The sequence below is a fragment of the Lissotriton vulgaris genome, chromosome 1_1, assembly GCF_964263255.1.
Source record: "Lissotriton vulgaris chromosome 1_1, aLisVul1.2, whole genome shotgun sequence".
NCBI lineage: Eukaryota > Metazoa > Chordata > Amphibia > Caudata > Salamandridae > Lissotriton > Lissotriton vulgaris.
In genome coordinates, this window is record NC_141685.1 from 1345532432 (window position 1) to 1345556912 (window position 24481).

Sequence of the window (24481 nt, forward strand, 5' to 3'; positions counted from 1 at the left end):
GTCAGCGCTGTGGGTGATCCATTGTGTGAGTTTGGTGGCAGCTTGGTTTGGGTCCGATGATATGGCAGGAGGGTTTTGATTAAGCGATGTGAAGAGTTGGTCGGTGGTGATTTTGTTCCAGTTTCTTCGAGGAATAGGTTGTGGGGGGTTGTGTGTCGTGGTCTTTTTATAGCTGAAGTGAATGCAACTGTGGTCCGTCCAATGGAGGGCTGTGGTGTGATCGAAGGAGATGTGTTTGCTGGAGGTGAAGATAGGGTCGAGCGTGTGTCCGGCTAAGTGGGTGGGGGTGTCAACAAGTTGTTTGAGTCCGAGATTGGCCAGGTTGTCCAGAAGGGTGGTGGTGTTGCTGTCGTTTTTCTTTTCCAGGTGGAAGTTGAGGTCTCCCAGTAGAATGTAGTTCTCGGAGGTGAGGGCATGTGGGCTGATGAAGTCAGTGATGTCTTCGTTGAATTGTGTGCGGGTTCCTGGTGGTCTGTAGATGAGGGTGCCTCGAAGTGTGGTCCTGGGGTCGGTGTGGATGTGGAAGTGAAGGTGTTCGGCGGTCGTGAGGTTGTCGTCGGAGCTGGTCGTGATTTGGATGGTGTTCTTATGAACGATGGCGATGCCTCCTCCTGTTTGGATGGTGCGGTCTTTTCGGATGATCTTGTAAGCGTCCGGGATGGCTATGGCGATGTCGGGCGCTGAGGAGGCGTTCATCCAGGTTTCTGTAAGGAAGGCGACGTCCGGTGATGTAGTGTCGAGTAGGTCCCATATTTCAGTGGCGTGTCTGTGGACAGAGAGGGTGTTCAGCAGGATGCACTTCAGGTGGGTAGAGTCGGAGCTGTGTTTGGAGGAAGTGGATTTGGTGTGGGTCCTGATGCAGGTGAACCTGCAGGAGTGACAGGCGAATGGTCCATGGGAGTGTCCTGCATTTAAGTGCATAAGGCTTTGTCATTTAATGCACTGCAAGATCCCCTAGGATCTGCCTACAGTTCTCTGGCGAATCAAGAGGTCCAAGAAAGTGTTCAGCACTCAATCCGGAAGCCAGGTGATGATGTGGGTATGCCTTTGTTCCCTGGTGAGAAGGGTCAAACTTGAACTGCATCAGTGTATCCACTGACATATTCCATAGCTCTGTGGACAAATTCAACCTAACCTATGCTGGATCCAACAGAATGGTGGTGCACAGTGGGTGAAAAGGTGTGCAAATTTCCTCTACGATTAAATTGACAACACTTCCCTCTTGTTCCCAGTTACCAGAACCTGGTGATAAACATTTGGTATTTTGCATGGTTAGGAGAGCACCAGCGCTGAGAGGCGAAATCAAGCTGATTTTAATTTAGTTCCTAATTGTGGTGAGTTCTTTCACATATTCATAGGGCCTTCATCCAGTAGTTGATGGGGCCTGGTTCGTACTCTATTGTGGAGATTGTGTTTGATTATCTTGTGCCACAAAATATGTGCTTCTGTGGACAGAGGAGGAGATTTTATCCCTTTTTGATAGCGGATGCAGAACATGCAGACAATGTGTTAATGTCTATCCTTACTTGAGCATCTTTGATATGTGGGAGCAAAGCATTCAGAAAAATCTCACCTCTCTGGCTAACAAAATGTAATCACTCATCTTCTACTGATCAGGGCCGCATGAAGTCAGCCCCTGCATATATGTCTCCACCCTTTGAAGAAGAAGTCTGCAGTTAACAAGAACTGTGGTTCGTGCTGATACCGAATTGGACCTTAGAAAGAAGGGCGGACATCTTGTCAGCCTTGCAGCACATATCAGACCAAGTCGTCTTAGGTTAATGACATTGGAACCAGAGTAGATCCAGTTCATTCTGTAGGGCTTTCCCATCAAGGAGCCAGAAGGACATGCATACCAGCAGTGTTATTTTACTTGTGAGATGGGTCTTGAGTGTGAGAGTGTGTATTATTTGCCAAATAAATGAGTTGGTGCCTTCTTTTTATAGATGCTTAAACGCTGGCATCTGATTTCCAGATAATTGCTCCTAAAAAGTCATAGTGCTTGGAGATAAAGAGGACTTTTCTTGTTTCAGTTAGACCAGTATCTTGAATGTTTGCAACGGAGAAGCAATAGTGAAGGGGCTTTAAGAAGATCGTCTTGATTTACATAAATAAATACTGGCTCCTAAATGGTGCACCACCGGAGTCTTGCACTGGTGAATATACAAGGCAACAATGTGAGGCAAAAGTTGAGAATGTTGGATTGCTAATGGTAATTGGTTACCATTAAATGATGGTACTGTTGGTCTTCTGTATGTACTGAGATATGAAAGCAGGTCGGCAGAAGAAAGGACGCTGCTCTGATCCAAAGGAAGCATGCTGTCTTGTAATGCCACCATTCTGAAACCTTGGCCATTCATATATTTCATTTTTCTTTCTAGACCTACATCAAGGCGTCAGTCGCCTAGTATCTTTCAAACTAGGAAACATTCTGGATTAAAATCCCCTGATTGGCTGTTTAGTATTTGATCTGCTGCATTATTTTGAGCAATATCTTCATTATATCCCCTGCAAAGCCTGCCGATGTTGATGATGCCTCAACCTGGGAAGTGTGGATGTCGAGAGATTTATTGTGAATTCCATGGAGTGTTCATTATGTCCATCTGCACTGGCAATTGTGTTCTCATTTTGCCTGTTGGGGCGAAAACTGGTAGCTTTAGCTGTGTCCAGAAGATGCATCTCTGTTCAAAGAACAGTCAGTCTTTTTCTGTAATGTCATCAGTGAGATTGGTGTATTAGAGGAGCATGTGTGCCTATTACACTGTCTCTCGATCCCTTACCACCTTCTTCTAAAGTCTTCATTAATGGGCTAGCCCCACTTCATGTGCAAACAATTCTCCTCTGTCCAGAACCTCGGGAATATGTGGTTCTCCACCCTTCTGATTGTTTTAGGACCATGCAATAAACCCCTGTAAAGGACCTTCAATTGTACCAGACAGAAGCCCAATCTAATCGAGACGTCTCATGCATGGGATGCACACAGCTTCTTCCTAGTCGCTGTTCTCAAGTGATCCCACATCTTCTTCCTTCAAATCTAAATACTATGTAAATGCTTCTGTTTGTGCATTATTATGCGAGAGATATTTATTTCCTGTGTGATCTGGCCTCCGTTAGTATGGTCTCCAGCAGCGACTCCTCCAGGTCCTCCACATGCCCAGTATCACCAGCCCCCAAGGGTGTATTGATTGCATCTATGTAGATGCCTGCAAGCCATGGAAGCTAGGTTTTCTTGCACCTGTTCAAAGGACAAGGCACCCTTTCTATAACATATATCTTCCATGGTCTTTACCCTCATGATGTTCCATGCCCTGAACCATTTAAAAGCAGACGTTTCTCTCAGAACATTTTCAGCACTCTGTGGCATTCTAAATGCCAGTTTTCCTCTCCACCCGGTTTCATTACTCAACAGCAGCCAGGTTTTGACTGTCACAGTCGTCTCTGAGGGCAGATTGTTAGGCATAAGTCCACCATATACAACACGTGGGTAGCTACTCTCTCCCACTGCAAGCTTGTCTAGGTGACATTCTGGGTCATCTATCACCACAGGTACCCAGTCATTTACTATCACCAGTTGTGCTGCCTTTTAACTTTTCTTTATGTGACTGAAGTGCTGCACCGCCCTTATATACTGGTTTCTGGAATGGGTCAGCGCTATTCAAGTGGCACCCCCTAGCCAGAGTAAAGCTTGCAACTCCCTATCCAGTCTTTGCAAATATTTAACAGGTACATCATACGGTGTGTTCTTAAAGATGTACAGACATTTTGGGAGAGTCATCATGGGAAAACAGTGTGGTCCTCCACAACAGGGATAGTGGCAACACCCTGCAATTTAGAATAATACCTTCCAGCTCTTGCAATTACATGCGTATATTGGCAACTTAGAAGTCCTCAGGTCTTGCCGATAACCAGAGCTCTAAATATTTCAAGTGTACAGTATCTATTTTGAGCTGCATGGGTAGAGTTGTCTGTGTTGTCCACTACACCAGGGTTCTCCACAGTCGGTCCTAGAGGGCCCGATCCATGCCAGAATTTTAAGATAACTACATTTATCTAAATGGGGATATGCAAGAAATCTGGCATGGATCCGGCCCTCCAGGACCGACTTTGGAGAACCCTGCACTACACTATCGGAAATAGCAGAGACTTTGTCCAATTTATCCGGAAACTGAAATACCTTCCGTATGCTTCAAATATAAATCTCAGTTTATGTAGGGAATCAACTGGTTCTGCCAGGTAGAGCACAACATTGTCTAAGTATAACAATATCCTCTCGTCAGTCATTGCAACCACTTCCACCCGCTTAGCAGTGCGACGGTTCATAACAATCCATATTCATCATAGCTTCCAGGTACATAGAACTCACCCTCGATCTCAGGCCATTACACCGTATGTATCCCTCTGGATCAGTGTACAGCTGTTACAACCATGACAAGAAATAGGGTCCAACCTCCATCTTCCGTCGGATCTGGAACAGTGCTTTAAACAGACAGGGATGGGCAGGTACTCAGTATCTGCACTTATTTAAATTGAAAGGGAGAGTACCTGCACTTCTTAGCAAGGGTGCTATACTTTTAATAGAAGAGTACCTGCACTTCTCAGTAGCTAACGGGTACTGTGGGGTACTGAGTACCTACACTTTTATATTTCCATTTCAGGCTCTGATCTGGAAAACGAAAGTCCACTCAATGGAGCTGAAAGGTTTGTGTGCGTCCAGTGACATTATAGCCACTGGTTCCCTAATTCTTTCAGCAAATGATACATTGTAATGTAATCGACACAGATTAATTCTGGAATAACTGGTAGCCCTGTATCCAGATAGATCAATGCATATCAATATGTGGAGTATCATGGTTAATATATTCACAAAGACTTTTACCATTATTTTCGCCTCACTTTTAATCATAGAGATTGCTCGATATTGGAAACAATCCTTTCTGTCTTTCTCTGCTTTGTGAATTAAAAGCACTGAAGGACTTCTTGGCTCTGACAGGAGTATGGCCTCTTTTCTCGCTTTTAGGAACATGTCTAGCAGCAGTCAGGATGTGATAGTAGCCAGACTCTCAGGATGTTATGTCTGGGCACCTTTCCAGACTACACCAGCGGCAGAGCAGATTCCACCTCTTCTAGTCGTGATTGGTTATTCTAACTGTAGAAGGTGGTCCAGCTACCTACTTGTCATCACACATCAGTCTAGGTATAAAATGCCTAACAGTAGGTTGCGAACGTCTCCCCGATCAGTCATACCTCTGGCCATTCTCGTTTTTCCCAAGCCATGCCAACAGCTTACTGGTGTTGCCCAATAGCTCATACAACTTCTTTGTGTGCTGAGTTGTAGTGCGTTTGGGCCTTGTTGAAGAATAACGGTTTCTATGCTACCTTTTTGGCTTGCAGCCATCTTTTTTTAATGCCATCCCAGCCCACAACGCAAGACTTCTCTATATGCAGTATTCCGTCCTCGAGGGCCACGTACTCCTTCCTTCTAGCTCGCCTCTTTTCCTCTGTCGAAGACATGAAATGGCCCATGATGACATGGGTACATGCTTCTCATACTGACACAGCACCAGCAACAGGGTGAGCCTTCAGCTCGAAGTATATCTCCTCCATCAGCACCGTATCCACAGGATACCAAGGGTCCAGTCTCTAGCTTCTTTGACCCATTCCTCGCATAGAGCATGTTTTCATAATCAGTCAGGAGGGACCTGATATTCGTTCGCCAGATAGGTGGCTTCTCGGAACCTATCAGTGTCTGAACCCACCGTGAAGAAACAATCTGTTCTGTAATAGGAGGTACGTACGCCCATGTGATACAAGAGAGATTTATGTGAAGCATTCTGAACTCTCCATATGTTATATAGTTGCAGCGCCCCAGTAAATTCCCCAAGTCGAGTGTGGAAAACCAACTCACCGCCCCAATGCATGTCCATCAAGAAAGTCATCCAATACCATGCTATACTTCAGACCAGCCCCCTTCCGGCCATTAACATTGCCTACAGACGTTTTTTTTTTTTTTTTTTTTTTTTGGTGTAAGACATTTATTTTGTAATAAAGAGACAAAAGATGTACACTGCGTCACGCCAACAACCCGGAGGCAGGCCGCTATCAAGTATACAATGCACAAGGGTCAGTAAAACAGGTCAGGGGCTATAGTCCAGCCGGATCTAGTACTCCCAGAGATATATATAAACAGCAGTAACATGGTTGTGAGCAGTGCAACATCAGCGCATAAGTGGTCTTACTTTTCTCTCAGTGTTGCAGACACGCAAATGTATCAGGAAGCAACCAGGTCGCCTTGGATCGAACAGCGGTCAACAACCCGCCGCGGCGGCCAGTTGAAAGGATACGTCCAACAGCACTGTTTTCTCCCAACATACCCCCCCAACAAACAGAAAACGAAAACAGCAAACTGCGATGCAAGTACATAGAATTGCTATGCAACATATCATCCATCCATAGGGCTGCGCGGACCTGTGCTGGAGTGTCATGAGCAAAGGCGAGTCAAGGTAAGGGCGAGGACGTGACGACCCTCACACCCTCCACGTGTAGGCGAAAAAAGGAGGGGGGGGGAGAGGAGGAGGATGAGTGGGGGCATCCACCGAGGTCTGGGGCCTCAGGAGGGTCTGCGGGGATAGGGTCAGCGGCACACACAGGACCAGTGGGGCCGCATGTTCGGGACGTGTGACAGTACAGAGCAGGTCCGCACCACCCAGGGTCAACAAGCAGCAAGCACTCAACAATGTATTGAACACAGTCAGCCCATATCATCTGAAACACCTGTATCAGGTGACCTCCCCAGGGTGTCTGAGCCCTCACGTTCTCTAGCCCACTGTATGAATGGGTCCCAGATATCAATCGGTCTGGAAGCGGTGGGCATAGTCTCCCAGTAGTGTGTCAGTTGTGTATGGCCATACGTTAAATCCCTAATCCACCCCGTGAATGAGGGGAGAGCCCTCCTACCCCAATGCAGCGCGATCTGTCGTTTGGCATAAAGAAGGAGTAGGGCATGTAGCTTCCTGTCGCAGGGTTCAGTGTCTTTAACATAGCCTAGCAATCCCAGGAGTGGAGTCGGCGTATCATTCCTATGTGTTATTTGATTGATGGCTGTAAAAACCTCCGACCAGTATGCATCCAGTTTGGGGCAGCTCCATGCTACGTGGAGAAAGGACGCATCTTCCCCTCCGCATTTCCAGCAGGAGGCATCTGCGCGGATGCCCATGCGGTGTAACAATGTTGGTGTACGGTAATAGCGGTGTAGGAACTTGAAATGTATGAGCCGCAGCCGATAGTTCGGAGACAGTGCCGTGAGTTGCTTACAGCAGTACTCCCAGGTGTCATCCGTTAGCGGGTCAGTCAGGTCCGCGGCCCATGCCTGCCTGGCCGTGGCCACAGTAATCGGGGCCTGCTCCTGCATGCAGTTATACAGTCTCGATACCAGCTTTTTGGGGGAAGGCCGTGAGAGCAGATTCTGGAGGGCGTCTAGGGTGCATGGCTCCTCCGGGAATTGGGGCCCTATCTTTTTGCAGGATTCCCGAAGGGAATGGTAGAACAACGCGTCCGCGAAAGAGTCAGGCAGGACATCCTCGCTCGCGCTCATCTCGACGAAGGTACCATCCGGATATAGATCAGCGAATGTGTGCAGCCTTTTCCCCCGGATCGTGAGGACGTCTCCCCTGGCGGTCAGACAAGGCAGCATCGGGTTACCCCGAAGTGGGATGGCCGGAGCATAAAGCAAGGAGAGACCCGCCCTCTTCTGAAGTTCACGCCAAGCCCAGCGGATCATCTCCACGGTATCCACTTCTCGCGACGGGCAGGAAACCTTACCGTATAAAGCCACACGAAGAGGCAAAGGGGCGACCACGGCCAGTTCAACCGCCACATGCGGTTGATAGGGAGTAGGGAAGGCCCAGAAGTGCAGAAATTGCGCTTGGGCACAGAGGGAGTAAAGCCTCAGATCAGGAGCCCCAAGACCCCATTGTCGGAGCGGTAGTGTGAGTAGGTCCCAGGAGACTCTCGCCTGCCCACCAGCCCACACCAATTTCAGCAATAGAGAGCGAACACAAGCGTGAAAGTGTGCTGTCATTGGCAGCGGTACGTTCACGAACAAATACAGAAATTTGGGGAGGACCACCATTTTTGCTAAGGCTATTCTTGCGACTAGGGAAAGGGGTAGTTTGTTCCAGACCTCGATTTTCCCTTTCAGCCAGTCTACCGCCCTCCCGAAGTTGAGTGACCATAACTCCTGCACATCCCGACTGACCCAGACTCCCAAATATTTGACTGCGTCCGTCTCCCACCTCAAAGGGTAGTCTGGAGCCGGGCGACTAGTCTCTTCCATCAAGGGGAAGGCAACCGATTTAGACCAGTTGATGGACACTCCCGATAGGCCCTCAAATCTCACGAATTCCCGGAGAAGTGGATTCATGTTGTCTTTGGGATTGATGATGTATAAGGTGACGTCATCCGCGTATAACAAGTTTAGTAAGCTCCGAGAGCTGAATCCGATTCCCCTAGCAGTGTGGTGCTGCCTTATCCGAGCCGCCAGCGGCTCCATTGCAATGGCAAAGAGGAGGGGGGACAGAGGGCACCCCTGTCTGGTCCCCCTGGAGATACGGAAGGGCTTAGACACGAGTCCATTGACACTCACTCTAGCTCTAGGTTCCATGTACAGTAGCTTAATCAAGGTCATGAAGTTTTGACTAAAGCCCATCCGTTCCAAAACTTTAAACAGATAAGGCCACTCTAAGGAGTCAAATGCTTTGGTGGCGTCCAAGAACACCACCGCCGCCTGTACAGATGGATGCAAGTAGTGGAGAACAGAAAAAATGGTTCTGAGGTTATGTGATGTTGCGCGGCCAGGGATAAACCCTGATTGTTCGGGGAGTGCAATCGTAGGCAGCATAGGTTGCAGTCGATCCGCAATTACTTTTGCATAGATTTTAGCGTCTACGTTTATCAGAGAAAGGGGCCTATAGGAATCCAGGTGTAGCTCGTCTTTATCAGGTTTTAGGAGTGTAATTATTAGGGCTTCCCGCATGGAGTCTGGTAGGGAATTTAATTCAAGGGCCTCAACAAACACGGTATGTAGTTTCGGCGCCAACTCATCTACATAAGTTTTATAGAAGGCCGTAGTCAGGCCATCCGGGCCAGGGGCTTTGTTGGCCGGTATGCTTTTAATCACCTGAGCGATGTCCTGGACAGTTACAGTAAGGTCCATGTATTGTCTGTGGTTATTGTTAAACCATACGAGGGCTATGGAATCCAGAAAGGCTTGCAATGTGGTCGGTGTCGTGGGCTGCTTGGAGGTGTAGAGGGAAGCATAGAAATCCGCGAAGGCGCCTAGCACTGCCTCCTGACCTACCGCTAGGTTCCCGGCCCTGTCATATATGGTGTGGATGTAGTTGGAGTGTGTGCGGGGAGCTATCAACCTAGCCAGGGTCCTGCTCGGCCTGTCTCCCTCCCCATACCTGCGTGCTTCTGCCTGTTTTCCCAGGAACCGCACTTCCCTCTCTGCTTCCTCATTGAAAGCTAGCAACTTGGTTTTCAGAGCCCCAGCAATTTCCAATGATGGGTCAGCACAAAAGGCAGTCTAGGTCTATCAGTTCCCACTCCAGTTTAGCTAACGTGTCCCTGATGGCCCGCAGGACTCCCGCCTTCCGTGCTATGCACTGGCCTCTGATCACAGCTTTGAAGGCGTCCCATTCGACGGCCTCTGATGAGACTGATCCAGCATTTTCAGCAAAATATTTGACTATGTCTTCTCTAATTTCCTCTACAAATACTGGGTCCGTAAGCGCGTGTGGTGGGAGGCGCCATGTGAATGCCCTGTGAATATTGCCTGGGGGGCGCAACTCCAAAACGCACGGGGCATGATCCGACAGTGACCTGGCCAGAATCTCAACCTTTGACACCCACTTTGCAACCTCAGGAGACACCAGCCAGAAGTCCAATCTGGACCAGGCCGCTCTGTGGCAAGTGTAGCAAGTACCCACTGTGGCATCTGGGTGTCTGGCTCTCCACACATCAGAAAGCATACCTTCATTCATTACATCTAAGACTGCCTGTCGTGCTCTAACATGTGGTGGCCTGCTTACACCTCTTCGGTCCATTTCATCATTCAATACAATATTGAAATCACCTCCTAACACTACCGACTGACAGTCCAGTAAAGCAATCTCCGCCCAAATCCCCCTGAAGAAGTCTGGGTCGTCCACATTCGGACCATATACTGCAGCTAGAACAATAGGCCGCCCCTGCAAGGAACCGTGTAGTAAAACATATCTACCCTCCACATCAAGCACGCGAGAGTGTTCTCGCCAATCTAGCCCCCTGCGTACAAGCACAGCAACACCCCTTGCATAATTGGAGTAAATGGCAGAGTAAACATGAGCCCATCGGGAATTTCTCAATCTGGGCGAAGGGGTCGAGTTAAGATGAGTTTCCTGTAGGAAGCAAATGTCTACATTATGCCCTGACAATATACCATGCATTAAACGGGCTTTCTTGTAATCCCCGAGGCCTCTAATGTTCCAAGTCCAAAGTTTAATCCCCCCCATCGAGCAGGTGTAGTAGAGTCTGATCCATCTCCAATCGCCCCCATCCCCCATAGCCAGAGGGTCGCCCACACATCATGACAATCAACACAGTGCGCAAACAGGTAGTCCAATTTAGCCGTACATTGCACCAGATAATAACTAGAACTTGCAACTTCATAAACCCCCCCCACCACCCACCACCCTCAGCAACCCCCCAATCAGGTCGTGACATACCCCAAAAGCAAGCACGCAGGGCGTGCAAAACCCCCAACATCGGTAACAATGGGAAGCACCCCATGAGGCGCGGTGCGCCCAGCGTACACCCCCGTATGGACGGGGTGGCTACAAACAAATGATAGATCTCCTGGTTACCAGCGGAACCCCCATCCCAGGGTCCACGAAACTTTCAGTTAACCACAGTCACAAAGGGAGCCCGGAGTCAGCAGCTTCAGCTTGACGCCCAAGGGCGCATCAGCAACATACCCCCCACTTACTCAGTTCAGACGAAACAGCTGCGTGTCCAAGGGAACCCAGACGTCCCCTCGAGATTCGAAGGGGGGCGAAGGTGCAGTTGCATAGTCCCACAGCATTAGTCCCTTCAATCATTGTCGCTCAGGTGTTCCGCAGCGTCCTCCAACCGTGGCGATTTCCTCCTGGCACCAGCGCAAATATGTTTGGCGAACTTTAGCGCAGATTTAGCGTCTGTGAAGAAGTGCGAGGTGTTGTCGTGTTGTACCTTCAGTTTCGCCGGGTATAGTAGAGAGTATGGCACACCAGCCTGCAGCAGAACTTTCTTTGCCGGCAGAAATTCCTTACGGGCCGCTTGCACAAGAGGGGTAAAGTCCGGGTAGAAGGAGATGTTGTTGCCTTGGTGCGTTATCTTACCCTTCTCTCTCGCCAAGCGCAGGATGAGGTCCCTATCCTGGTAGTTGATCAATTTAGCAAGGATGGGTCGAGGTGTGGCACCAGGAGGAGCCTTTTTCCCAAGTGATCTGTGTGCCCTCTCAACTGTGAAGACTGGAGATAGATTCGGATCAAATAGTTCATGTAGGAGGTCTGACACAAACGTCTCCATCTTGCCAATGTTTGTTGTCTCCGGAATACCCGTAATGCGGATATTGGACCTCCTGGAACGCGCTTCCAAATCGTCTGTTTTGGCGCGTAGATTATCTATTTCCCGCTCCAGGGACGTGATATGTTGCTTGGCCTGAGTCTGGAACTCGCAGCATTCAGTCTGCCTGTTTTCTAGGCAGTCCAGTCTGGTTTCGTGGGCGTCCACTTTAGTTTTCACACACTCCAGCTGCGAAGTCATGTTGTCAAGTTTAGCGTCAATGCTCTTCAAGCTGGATCTCACCTCCATAATAAGCGCCCCGAAGTCTATGTCCGGCGGTGGTCCCTGCGACGACGGTTCGCCGCCCTCCAACTCCGACGTGTGGGTCTTCTGGGGTCTCTTGGTTTCAAAGCTAATTTTGGGCTGCCTTGCCTCGTTTTTCCCCATCTTCGAGGCTCTGAGGAGTCCGCTAGCGTCGCGAGGGAGCAGCGCCTTCCCGCGACTTTCCTATCAGTGTGGTCGTGCAATGTAACTTGGCGTCAAGGTGCTCCTGACCGACCCAAGTAATAGTAAGTCTCCGGCCAAGTGTAAAGCACAAAGGGTGAATCTGCCCAGTCTCACTGTGAAGCTGCAGCGTGGAAGGCAGGACAGCACCAAGTCCCAAAGTGGCGGGCGCCGGAGTCCTTGTATTGAGGCAGTGCGGTAGTGCGCCGGCTAATTAGTTTGAAGGGCCAGCGGTGTAAAGGAAACCCGGGGAGTCGGACAGCAGGGTGCAATAGTGTGCAACCGGTACTCCGTTTACCGCAACTGTTGGCAGCCGATATGTCCCGGAGCAATGTCTCAGCAGATGGTTTCAGACCGGCCTCCGCCTCCCCCCAGCTCCGCGCTGCTATGTTCCCATCCCACGTGGGACGTTCACAAACTGTGTCACTGCCTCTCAGTGAAGCCCCGGGTTCCCGGACTGCTTACCGCGGCTCCGGGTGTAAGCCCGCGCTCTGCTCGGCGGAGTCTCGGTCGGGGAAGGGGCGGTCTTCTTTCACCGCGAGGCCCAGGATCTCAGCAGCCAGTCCACAACAGATGCATAACCGGGACTCACCGGTATCTCGGTCGGTCGCAGCCTTCTCGCCGACCCAATTTACTGCTGCAGCACGGCGGGTCCCCGGGTCCTCAGAGGCCCACACAGCCGCGGTCTGCGGTGCTCCGCAACGCCCAGAGGTCGGCACTTCCGGCCGGGAGCAGAACGGGCGCGCAGATCGGTCAGTGACTGGATCGCCGCCGCTCCTCAGGATTGTTAACGATGCGCCCCAAACTCGAGCCGAGTGAGCACCTGAGTTATAGATGTCGATCCTGTGTATATCCAGGGTCCGCATTCACCAGGAGTAGGATAAATGAAGGATTAGTCAAAGTAGCCGGCGGAGCTCACTCAGAGAGCGGCCATCTCGCTGCTCGGCTAGCCACGCCCCCCTTGCCTACAGACGTTTAAGAGGGAATTCAGGGCTTTTAACACTGTTATCTGTAACCCAGGTGGAGTATATGCATTACCCATCAGAGTCATCTCCAGGAGGGAGACAATGTTTGCATAATGCCTGGATACACATTGCAGGATCTCTCCTCTCTTAATTTTGTTAGCCAAACCTTTAATGTTCCAGGTTAAGTATGTTGGGAATTTCATTATTTACTTTCACCACCTGCCACACCTCTGGCATCCATAATAACTCTTGTGCATGCAGTCTGCAAACCATCTGTTTCCACAGGTCCCAACACCATTTAAACACAAGCACAAAACGACGCCACAAATTTACACTTTAATACTCGAAATATCCATGCACCCAATACACAATTTGCCAGTCATCCTAAAATATCAGTAGATGTAAACAGTTAAACTAAAGAGATGTGGTTACGGCATCATAGCGACAACAGTCAACTAACTTAGTTATGTCTTCCAATCTCAGCCCTCGACTCCATGTTCCCCCAGGTCATAAATTCTTGGCATCGGCCTATCAGCTGGGGAACCAGACAAGGAAGTCATTTACCAACCATTCCCTTGGGCGTCCCTTGTATATTGGTTGCTTAGACAGTTGGTGTTACTCAGTGTGAGTATATTCTATCACAGTTCCTGCCCTTCTGGTCTTTGGGTCCCCTTACTCCATCCTTTTCACTCTACTAGCAAAAAATCATCACTCAGGGGTAGTTCGTCCTTGGGTGTCAGGTTCAGAAGCTGGCAGGGTTAGACTGGGATAAAACATAGGCATGGGCACCAAAGTAAATGTAGCCCCCATTAGCCAACTAGGTAGCTATAAAAGTTGACTTAATTTGCAATCCAGGCTAGGTTTGAACTTGTAAAGATGCTGTATAAGTATTTCGCAAGGTGTGGGAGAGTCCATATATTTGTGTTTCCTGCAGGCAATGCTTGTGGAAATATCAAGGAAATCAACAAAAAAATCCAGTCCACCTGCCCATAAAGCGATACCTAAGGGGATGATGGACGGAGCATTTAAGCAAATCAAACACTCACCCCAGTCAACTGATCTGGGTTTAATCCATCATCTTTCTTTAGCTCACTCCACCACCCCAGTTCAGACATGGCCATAAAACCGACCCATACACTGCCCAAAAAAACGTGGCCCACACCCTCTCTTATTCACTCCGTGTCGACAAAAACCGCTGCCCTTTGCACAAGGGCAGCGGTTTTTGTCGACACGGAGTGAATTTTTGGCCATCTAGATTAACAACATTGGTGAAGATAAGAGAGCTCTAATCAAGCACATCAGTGATCCTTACAGGGTAAAATTGATTGAGGCGAACACACACAACGTCCATCATAGACTACAGAGTCTCCCCTGATGAAGGCACCATAGAGGTGCCGAAATGCATTGGGCTCACTTGTAAACACATGATTATTGAATTGTCAAAGAATTGAAAATGTAAAAAAGTAACAATGTTTGCACAAATGAAAATGAAACAAATGTTTTTGTTATGAATAATGTAAATAACAAACAAGAGGGTATCTTGACATAAAAAGAAGTAACAACAAAAAATAAAAGCAACAATATTTGCACAAATTAAGAGTATCATTAGTATGCTAAAAGTTTAAGGTGCGGAGCACCAAGTGAACAGTGCACGATTAGGTGGGTCCAAAAACCCATCATAACTACGTCATATTTCACAGGAGTGACTACCCTGATTAATCGTAGCACCATTTGAGAAGCAGAATAATTTGATCAAAAATAACGGAGTGCTCCTCACGAACCCCATTTTCCTGCAGTGTATTGCCAGACACCAGCTGACTGCTAGTGGAGGGGTGGTTCTATTCACCTACATTATTCTCTCCGTCCTGACTGCGCTTACTGCTTCAAGTGTGGTCTGACACTCACCAGCTTTGCACCCGACTCCAGTGGGTCAGCTTTTTCAGGATGGAGGGCCCGAAAGGGTGCAGATGGAGAGGAAGGCCCAATCGTCTCGGTCATGGTTGGCTCTAGGGACTATGTAGACCACAATTTCGATTCCCCTACATGGTAATCCACAGCCGTCAGCAAGGCATGCCTTTTCATAGGCATGTGCAGGGGATTCAGCTACCCGGAAAGTAACTCCGCCGACTTGCACCCATTTCCAATGATGCTAGGCCATGACCATCTTGTCAGCAATGTTACAAATGTTCCAAATGAGAACGTGGTAGACAATGTTGTCATTAGCAAGGCAGTCTTTGCTGGGGAGGGTTTTTTGTCAGTGAAGTTTTCATAAATGAGAAAGTCTGCATGCATAATGCTGTCATCAACAAACATTTACTGATGGTGAGGTTTACGAGTTGGTTGTCGATGAGGTGCGAGTGGTATCTGTCATTTTTGTCATTGATGAGATTGTCATCAATGATGGTGTGGTGGAACAACTGTATTCATCATTGACAGTGGTTCTTTATTGACAATGTTGTTCATGAGACCATTTAAAAGGGCAACGATGTAGTTAGTTTTAGCAGATTATGATGTTGATTAAGTTGGTATCTCTGGTGGCAGAATTGCAAGAGAGGTCTCCTGAGGAGACAAACCATATATATGCATCCTAGGGATAGCTTTTAAGGGTTTTAAAGGCAATATCACCAGGGTACATATTTGGGGAGTTAAGAACAGTAAACATATACTTATCTGTGCACACATACCTTGTTAATATTTTGACTGTCAACGTTTTTGATACGATATTTAGTTAGCACAGTACTTAGTACTTTATATTCTGGTAACATACCCTGAGGAACATGATCTGAATGGAAGTGACCAATACGTTGTATGTGCTGAACATCAGCAAGAATCTTCGTTGTAGTAAAATTCGCTCTCACGACTTCTCAGACTCCTGCATTACATTTCCTGTCAAATACAACACTCTGCCACTCGAACTGCACAATCAGTGAGAGTCAAGTGCTGAAGGGGCACTTGGCCCAGTTGCTCAGGATCCATAGCAGGTTGGGCCCGGGACACCAGGAGTAAAAGTTCTCAACCCCCATAGTTGAGCCCAGTAACTCCTCCTTGCGCTGTGGCCCTTTGAAAAGGGGTCTGACATTACCCAAAAAGATCATTACTGCGCAAATGTAGATTTGGGGTAAAATTGTCATTATTTTCAAATGCTAGCTATTTTACAGCCAGAGGTATTTATCTCACCGTCCCTTCTGCCAGCGAAGATATGACGTTCCCAAGGGCCGACAAAGACTTGTTGATGTTTTTAGCTTCATCCAGCACTGCACCTTCAGCTCCAGTCTTACTGACCTGCATAAAGATGGGGAAAGCCTTTTAGAAGGATGATACACCAGATGCAGCAAACACACAGTAATAAGCCTGTCACAATCAGGAACATTAACCTTAAGACTTTGTTGAAGGCTTATCACACCTAGATTTAAATAAAAAGGTCAGGTAAGTGAAGATTATGACTACGCCTCTACAGGGACAGCATAAACAACTTGTATCCTTTTGTTCATTTAATTGGTCATAATACCAAATGTAGGCCCTGATTATATGCTGCACAGTACTGGGATAGCAGTAAAGTTCCATGTAAGTTTACCTTCACCAAGCAGTAATTCATTAACCTTGCAAGTAAGAGTAATACCCCATGGAATGGGGAATTGCCACATGGGACCAATTTTTAAGGTCCTAAAACCATACAGATTTCACTATTCCAGGGGCAAGTCCTCCCATCAGAAAAAATAATAGGACTAACACTTGACTGCTGTTGCAGCAAAAGTCTCATGCGCTTTGCGGGCCAGTATCATCAGATTCTCCCACCCCAGGAAAAACAGGATATGGAAAAACCTGACTATAAGTTGGACTGGGTGAGCATTAGGTAATTCCGGTCTGCCTGACTCATATTCAGGCCCTTAAAGTTAGTCACATTACCAATTTTGTGAGGTTCAAACGAAGAGCCGTAGGATACAAACAGATCTCTGCATGGGACAATCACCTCACTAGGATTCCTCATAACAGCATAGATTTAAACATAATATGATTCCAGCCCCGCCCAGACACCTTTAGATTGGGTCTGAGGAGGACACAAGCAGCGCCCTGAAATTGGTGATGGTCATGAATCGCTTATTATTATTATTATTATTATTATTATTCTGAGTTTTATATAGCGCCTGGTTACCAGAAAGGCATCCCAGCGCTCACCAGGGAATGAAACTACAGAGTAATGCGGGGGTTTAAGCAGAAAACAGAAAAGTTTTTAAAAGCTTGCGGAACCGAAGCAGACTGGCTTCCGAGCGAAGTTGTAGGGGAAGAGAATTCCACAGAGTGGCTACGTTTATAGAGAACCTTCTGCCACCAGTTCTTACTTTCTTCACCCTCCCAACCTGCAAAAGATGTTGGTGGTCAGACCGGAGAGAGCGGAGGTCTTTGTAGGGCTGAACCATCTTCCCCAGAATAGGTGGACCTGCCCCCTGCAGGACTTTATGAGCGATACAGAGTGACTTGAACTTCACCCTGTCCCTCACAGGGAGCCAATGCAGTGCCTTGAGCGCAGGGCGAGCAGATTGATGTCTGGGGATACCCGTCAGAAGCCTGGCGGCCGCATTCTGCACTTGCTGCAGTTTGTTCATGGTAGATTCTGGAGCACCCAGGAACAACGCGTTGCTGAAATCCAGCCGCGAGATGATAAGCCCCTGGATGAGAAGTCTCCTAGTGGCCGCTGGGAGCAGCGGTAGAATCTTCCGAGCCGAGCGGAGCAGGCCAAAGCACACGCCAGCAGTCTTTTTGGCATGGGTTTTAAACGACAGGTCCTGCTCAAGCCAGACCCCGAGGCTCTTAATCTCCTGCTTGGGGTGGGTACAGGTCCAAGGCAGTCGGGCCAGCTGCTGGGAGACAGAGATGGAGAGGAGTTTCCCAGCAGCATCAGCTCCGTCTTGGAGCCGTTGAGCTTTAAAGCTGAGCTGCACATCCATGTGTAGATCTTCTCCAGACACGAGTGCAGCCGGTCAGGATGGTGAGCCGACTGGGAAAGGCCTACCACCAACTGAGTATCATCAGCATAACTGATGATTTTGATACCCAGTGGCAGTACCACGCTCTCCAGGGGGGCCATGTAGACGTTGAATAACGTAGGGCTCAATGAAGAGCCCTGTGGCACACCACACTGGAGAGGGATTGAAGATGATTTTTCAGGGCCTTCCCATACCTCGAATGTGCGACCTTCCAAGAAGGAAGCAAACCACTTGAGGGCCAGACCGGTGATCCCCACCCCTGCCAGCCGTTGGAGAAGCACCTGATGGTCCACGGTGTCAAAAGCAGCACTGAGGTCCAGGAGGATCACTGCCACTGATCCCCCTGAATCCAAAATGCTCCTAGCGTTCTCCACAACCGCCAGCAGGGCGGTGTCAGTCCCCTGACCGGGACGGAAACCGGTTTGGGAGTCACCTAAGAGGGAATTGGCCTCCAAGAAGTCCGACAAGCGGCAGTTGACCAGCTTCTCAGCGATCTTACTAAGGCCCGGCAACAGCGAGATAGGCCTGAAGTTGGCAAGGTCGGCGGGGTCCAGATTAGGCTTTTTTAAAAGGGCCTTCACGACCGCCCCTTTCCAACTGGGGGGTACTACCCCTTGAGTGAGGGACAAGTTTATAAGGTCCGTCACTGGGCCACCAATGGTAGATGCCACCTGTTTAAGATATTTAACAGGTACCGGATCTTTCGGGGAGCCACTCTTCATGGTCCTCAAAATCAAGAGAACCTCCTCCATGGTAACAGTTCCAAAGGAGGTCAGCTCCACTGATCGCATCCTACCCTGCGGACCAGGGATATCACCCGGGGGAGATACCTCACCTGGGTGGGGAAGGGAAGCCAGTATATTATCAATTTTTGTTTTAAAAAAGGACGCCAGTTCTGTGCATTTTTTGCGCGGGTCCTCATGGATGATCTCGGGTTCAGGGATGTTGAGTAATTCCTTGATAACTCTGAATGATTCTTTAGAAGAGTTGGCCGCGGAGCCTATTCTCTCTTCAAAGAATCCAGATTTTGCTGCACGAATGGCGGATTTGTATATACTCAGGGCCTCCCGATAATCCTTCCGCTTCGTTTCACACCAGTCCTTCCTCCAGGACCGCTCTAGCCTCTTGCATCCCTTCCTTAGGGATCTCAATTCGGGCGTATACCACGGCGCCGAACCCACTCTCTTCCCCTTCATAAGTTGTTTCATTTTGGGAAGAAGGATATCTAACGAGTCCGTAAGCCAAGTGTGTACATTCGCTTCCGCGACTAACGGGTTAGAACCAGGAGGGGGCCGCGTTGCCTCCAAATGTGCCGACCAGGTGTCAATCGAGAGCCTCGACCAGGCTCTTTCCAAAGTGTGGACCCTTGGGACCATTGCAGCTAGATTATCAAATTGCCACACTGCGGACACCAAGAAATGGTCTGTCCAGGGCAGGGGCAGCGCCGGAGATGGAATAAAGTGGCCCAGGTTAGAGAATATGGGGTCAAGCAGGTGACCCTTCTCATGGGTCGTCCCCGGGTTGGCCAGAGTGATTCCGAACGCTTTGAGATCATCCAACAGATCTACTCCCGGGGCGTTAGAGGGGTCGTCAAGATGGATATTAAAATCCCCAAGAGCCACAAAGTTGGTGGCTGAGGAAGCAAGAAGAGTTGTTGTTTCTAGGAAGGAATTGGGGAAATTTCCCAGAGAGCCAGGCGGGCGATAAATCAACAGGCCCGTCAGAGACACCGTAGATGACAAACGGAGGGTGAACTGACAGCTCTCACAATCAGCCACCCCTCCGTTCTGAACCTTACAAGCAAGGGTGTCTCTAAAGAGGATAGCAACTCCTCCTCCCCTCCCCACAGGTCTGTCTAGGTGGGATATAAGATAGCCTGGAGGGAGTGCACTGACCATATCAGGGCCCGAGCTGGGGGAAAGCCAAGTCTCGGTGAGAAACAGCACATCAAGCTCGTGGTCCAGAATGAGAGAGTTAATCTCAATGGCGTGACTCGGCAATGACCGGCAATTCAATAGCGCGATGGAAAGAGCAGACTTCACAGCCACAGAATTATGACCGGTGCTACAGGCTCTGCACGGTAGAAATGGAGTAATTACCTCTAGTGCGAAACAGCAGGTGGAAGGGTGGGACGGACGAAAGGACAGGAGAGCCTCCCTCTCATAATGATTATTTTCACTTCATCTCTCTCTTTTATGCACCGGATTATGCAATGGCTATGAAGATGGGTAACATGGTGCTGGAAATTGATTGAGATATTCTGCTGGCCAATGGGATTGGGTCTAGTGGTGAGCCTTCAAGGTGGTGGAATGCAGGAATGATTCTGGAGCCTAATGTTCTTGGTGGCAGAGTGGAAAGGTCCTAGGGTGGGCAGGGATGATGCTGCAGGTGGACTGGGACGTAGAGGAAGTGGTCTGACAAAGCTCTGCTGAAAAAGGGTGCAATGCGTTACCTTTTCGCTACCAGCGAGGTCGACAAGATAGAGCTTCCCACTCAGCTTCTGCTCTGTTTCCATGTTCTCCTGTTTGATGTTGATGAGGAAGATGCTGTGACTGCGGGAGCTGTGTTCATTCATGTCTGGGAACCAAGGAAGAGAGTCACATGAGAGAGCAAAGGGAAAATATAAGAAGCGTGGTTTCGAGAAGGAAGGAGAGCGAGAGACAGCGATCGAAAGAGGGTGACATAAAACAGCAATGGGAAAAAAAGCACTAACAAACACATAAGAGATGAAGAAAGAGAGAGAGAGTGAGAGTGAGAGAGAGAGAGAGAGAGAGAGAGAGAGAGAGGAGAAAGAACAAGAACGAAAGAGAGCTAGAGAGGGACATAATGGAAGACGGATAATGACATTTCCAAAGAAAGCACGTAGAAAAAAACATTGAAGTAGAGAATACAAAGTGTGGTAGAGAAAAGAGTGCGTATTGGGAGGAGAGAGGATGGAAACAGTAAGCAACAAGTGAACATCAGAGGCGTGATGAAAATGAAATGAGAACAAGATATTTAGGAAGAAAAAACAACATTGAAAGGCAGTGCCTGGTGGGAAGAAACTCAGCGTGCAAAAGAGCGAGCCATGTACCCGAACACCACTTGTGAGACAAATTACTGCAAATACATTCTAAATATTCAACCCCCTATTGTTTCTTCGGATAGGTAGCAGTTTTCTGTTTGCCGATACCATATGTCAGATCAGCATTTCAAATAAACGGAGCAATAAAAGTTTCTGCAACTTTTAGGACTCTACTCTGATAAAAAACCAACCCAGTGTTAGATACTGCAACAGGTGAAGCATTTAGGAATGGTTCCCTCCCTGCAGCCTGTACAATATTTCCCATTTCCACCCTCAGGACAGAAAGCTATCTGAGAATACAGGTGAACCTTCAGACACACTGCAGCAAGATCTGGAGCCCTGTGAAGCTTCTTCCCTCCAAAGCAGGACTCACTTGTGACAGCAACATGGCGGTTCGACTTCCCTTCATCAATGACATCCAGGATCTCCTCGGGGCTGGAAACAAAGCGCTCTGTGCAGCCCTGCGGGAGACGACAAACAAGGCCAGCAAATCTTCAGTTCAGGATTGCTGCATACTGTGTATAACCACATTTTTATCATGAATTCTTGTGCTTAATGCACATTGAAATGCGTCACTTTAAAGGCACTAATAATGCAAAACGTGTAAATGCATGGGGAGATGTGGTGGAACACTGCAAAGAGGTGCCCCTAAAGCTAGGATGAGCAGAATTTTAAAGCAAAAAAAAAAACCGGGACATTTCCCAAAAATAGAAGAAGGACTACAATTTTACTGCAACACAGTGCACAGAATGACAGTGCTCCTTAGCAGAAAATTACAGAAAAGGCGTTAAAAAAATACATAACATGCATTTTTTAAAGCCAGTTGCATGCCTGCTAATTTAATTGCTTTCCTATAACAGCTGCTAACTGTTTGTGCTTTGCGAAACATAAAAAAACTAGCAGCCTGTCCCGACGCTGTCCGGGTAGGAATTGCTGCCGGCCAGTAGTATATTGTTTTGTAAGATTTCATTTTGATAGCATTTCTTACCTGTGACAGGCCTGTGAAACGCTCCGATTCACAGTGCACTGCTGATGCACTTAAGAGTGCGCGTTCAGTAGTGTGTGAACTCGAGTTTCCCTACTTTATTTTTCCTTTTAATATTATATAGCGCGAACTCGACAACATGGCATGAGCACAATTTACATTACGGAAGAACACATTCATTTGTGGTAGGTACGGGGAGACAAAGCGATTTGCCTGGAATCACAGGATGTTGAGCTGATGCCGAGATTCGAATGTAGCTCCCCAGCTCTAAAGTTCGCAATTCTAAAACTTGTGGTGGGAGGTGTGTCTAAAAGTGTATGTCGGTGCTGGCCATCAATGAGACAGACCTGTGCATTTTTCAAATGGGTGGTGAAAAAATATGAGTATGTTGCTGGAGATGTGGGCCGCCGTGCCACCAATGTACTTACCGGGGGAGGGTAAACACCCATTATTCCGCAACTTTCTTTCCGCTTACCATCACTCTGCATACTTTCATTACGAAAGTACCACGACTCAGCAATGCCATTATAACGCATGGCATTACATTTTATATGCTTTTACCACGCAATCATTTGCAACGAAATTCGTTGTAAATGCATGAATGGTAAAAGCATGTTTTTTTTTTAATGTTTAGATAAGGTAATATGTTTTGGGGTGTTTGGGTATTTTAAGGGTTCAGATATAGTTTTGGGTTATGGGGTACAGGGGTAGTTTTAGGTTTTAGGGATAGGTATGGGTTTTGGGGTATTTTTAGGGTTCAGGGCTGGGTTTGGGTTTTGGGGTATAGGGGTATTTTTAGGGTGTAGGGGTAGGTTTGGGTTTTGGGGTACAGGAGTATTTTAAGGGTTCAGGGCTAGGTTTGGGTGATGGGGTATAGGGGTATTTTTAGGGTTCAGGGCTAGGTTTGGGTTTTGGGGTACGGGGTATTTTAGGGTTCAGGGGAAGGTTTGGGTTTTGGGGTACAGAGTTATTTTTAGGGTTCAGGGGTAGGTTTGGGTTTTGGGGTACGGGGGTATTTTTAGGGTTCAGGGGTAGGCTTGGGTTTTGGGGTACATGGGTATTTTAAGGGTTCAGGGCTAGGTTTGGGGTTTGGGGTACAGGGATATTTTAGGGTTCAGGGGTAGGTTTGGGTTTTGGGGTACAGTGGTATTTTTAGGGTTCAGGGCTAGGTTTGGGTTTTGGGGTACAAGGGTATTTTTAGGGTTCAGGGTAGGTTTGGGTTTTGAGGTACAGGGGTATTTATAGGGTTCAGGGCTAGGTTTGGGGTACAGGGGTATTTTTGGGGTTTAGGGATAGGTTTGGGTTTTGGGGTTCAGGGTATATTTATAGGGTTAAGATGGGTTAGTGTTTAAGGGTGTTGGGGTATTTTAAGGAGTAAGGGTGGGTTATGATTATAGGGTGTAGGGGTATTTAAAGGGAGCAGGGTGGGATTAGCACACAATATGAGACATGGCATGAAGGGCGGAACGTACTACACGCCCCCAGCGTTTGTCACGCCCCCAGCACACGCCCACAGCACAACGCAGACACGCCCACAAGAAACTACTTTGCTGGCACGGTTCTTTTACCTTTTAAATGTATATGGTGGGCGTCTGCATAGCCTACGTCCTTCTGCTGCAACTGCCTTTTCCAACGCTGTATTGGGTGTTGTGATTGGTGCTGTGGTTCCTGAGATTACCCGCCTCAAAGGTTTGGGCTCTCTCTTTATTATATTAGTATAGATACCTCCCACTCTTTTCAGCCGACCCTCTAAAAAAAAAAACGGGACATGAGCTTAATTCCCTGAAATCTGACAGGACAGCTGCGAAAAATCCGGGACTCTCCGGGCAAATCCGGGACGCCTGGTCACCCTACCTAAAGCTCCATGCCATTTTCGTATCCTGGGTGGGTCTGAGAAAGGGCAGTTCAGACACCATGGTATGTGAAAGACGTCCAGTTCTTTTAGCTGGGGTTCGTGGGACTCGCTTTAATTAGATTAGCACTGGACGCTCACTAAGCTAAGTAAGGATATATTAGTCCCCTGCTAGATTTGCACAGACGCCGTGTCAGAAGAATACCGCTGCTGTACCTTTGATATTATAATTGTTTTTTTCCTTTTATTAGATCTTTTAAAGCTGTGAGAAAACGTTAATGGTCTCTTTTGCTCCCTATGCCTTTTGTACTGTATGAATTGTATTTTAGACTTTTAATGAAATACATGTTTTTGTATGCGTACGCTTTGATGGTTCTTGGCAAACCGAATAAAGCTTATTTGGCCGAAAGTCGTCCACTCCCAAGGGTAGATCATGCATTCAGCAAAACTCCCTGGACAGCTTCAGGAGGAAACAAGAGCATCCCTACAACATTTCACAATTCTAATCAAGCACAGAAAGCTAATAGAATCCTCCGCAAAGGACTC

At 48.0% G+C, this 24481-nt stretch overlaps 1 protein-coding gene across 1 annotated transcript in view; it reads right to left on the minus strand.

The window, feature by feature from the left end:
• Positions 1–24481, minus strand: part of KIF5A (kinesin family member 5A) — a 660796-nt gene that overhangs the window by 317746 nt on the left and 318569 nt on the right. The window contains exons 7-9 of the mRNA XM_086966580.1: positions 21472–21559; positions 20487–20611; positions 16227–16331 (exon numbers count right to left, since the gene is read on the minus strand). Coding sequence (XP_086822706.1) covers positions 16227–16331; positions 20487–20611; positions 21472–21559 — 318 coding nt within the window. The remainder of the gene's footprint in view (positions 1–16226; positions 16332–20486; positions 20612–21471; positions 21560–24481) is intronic.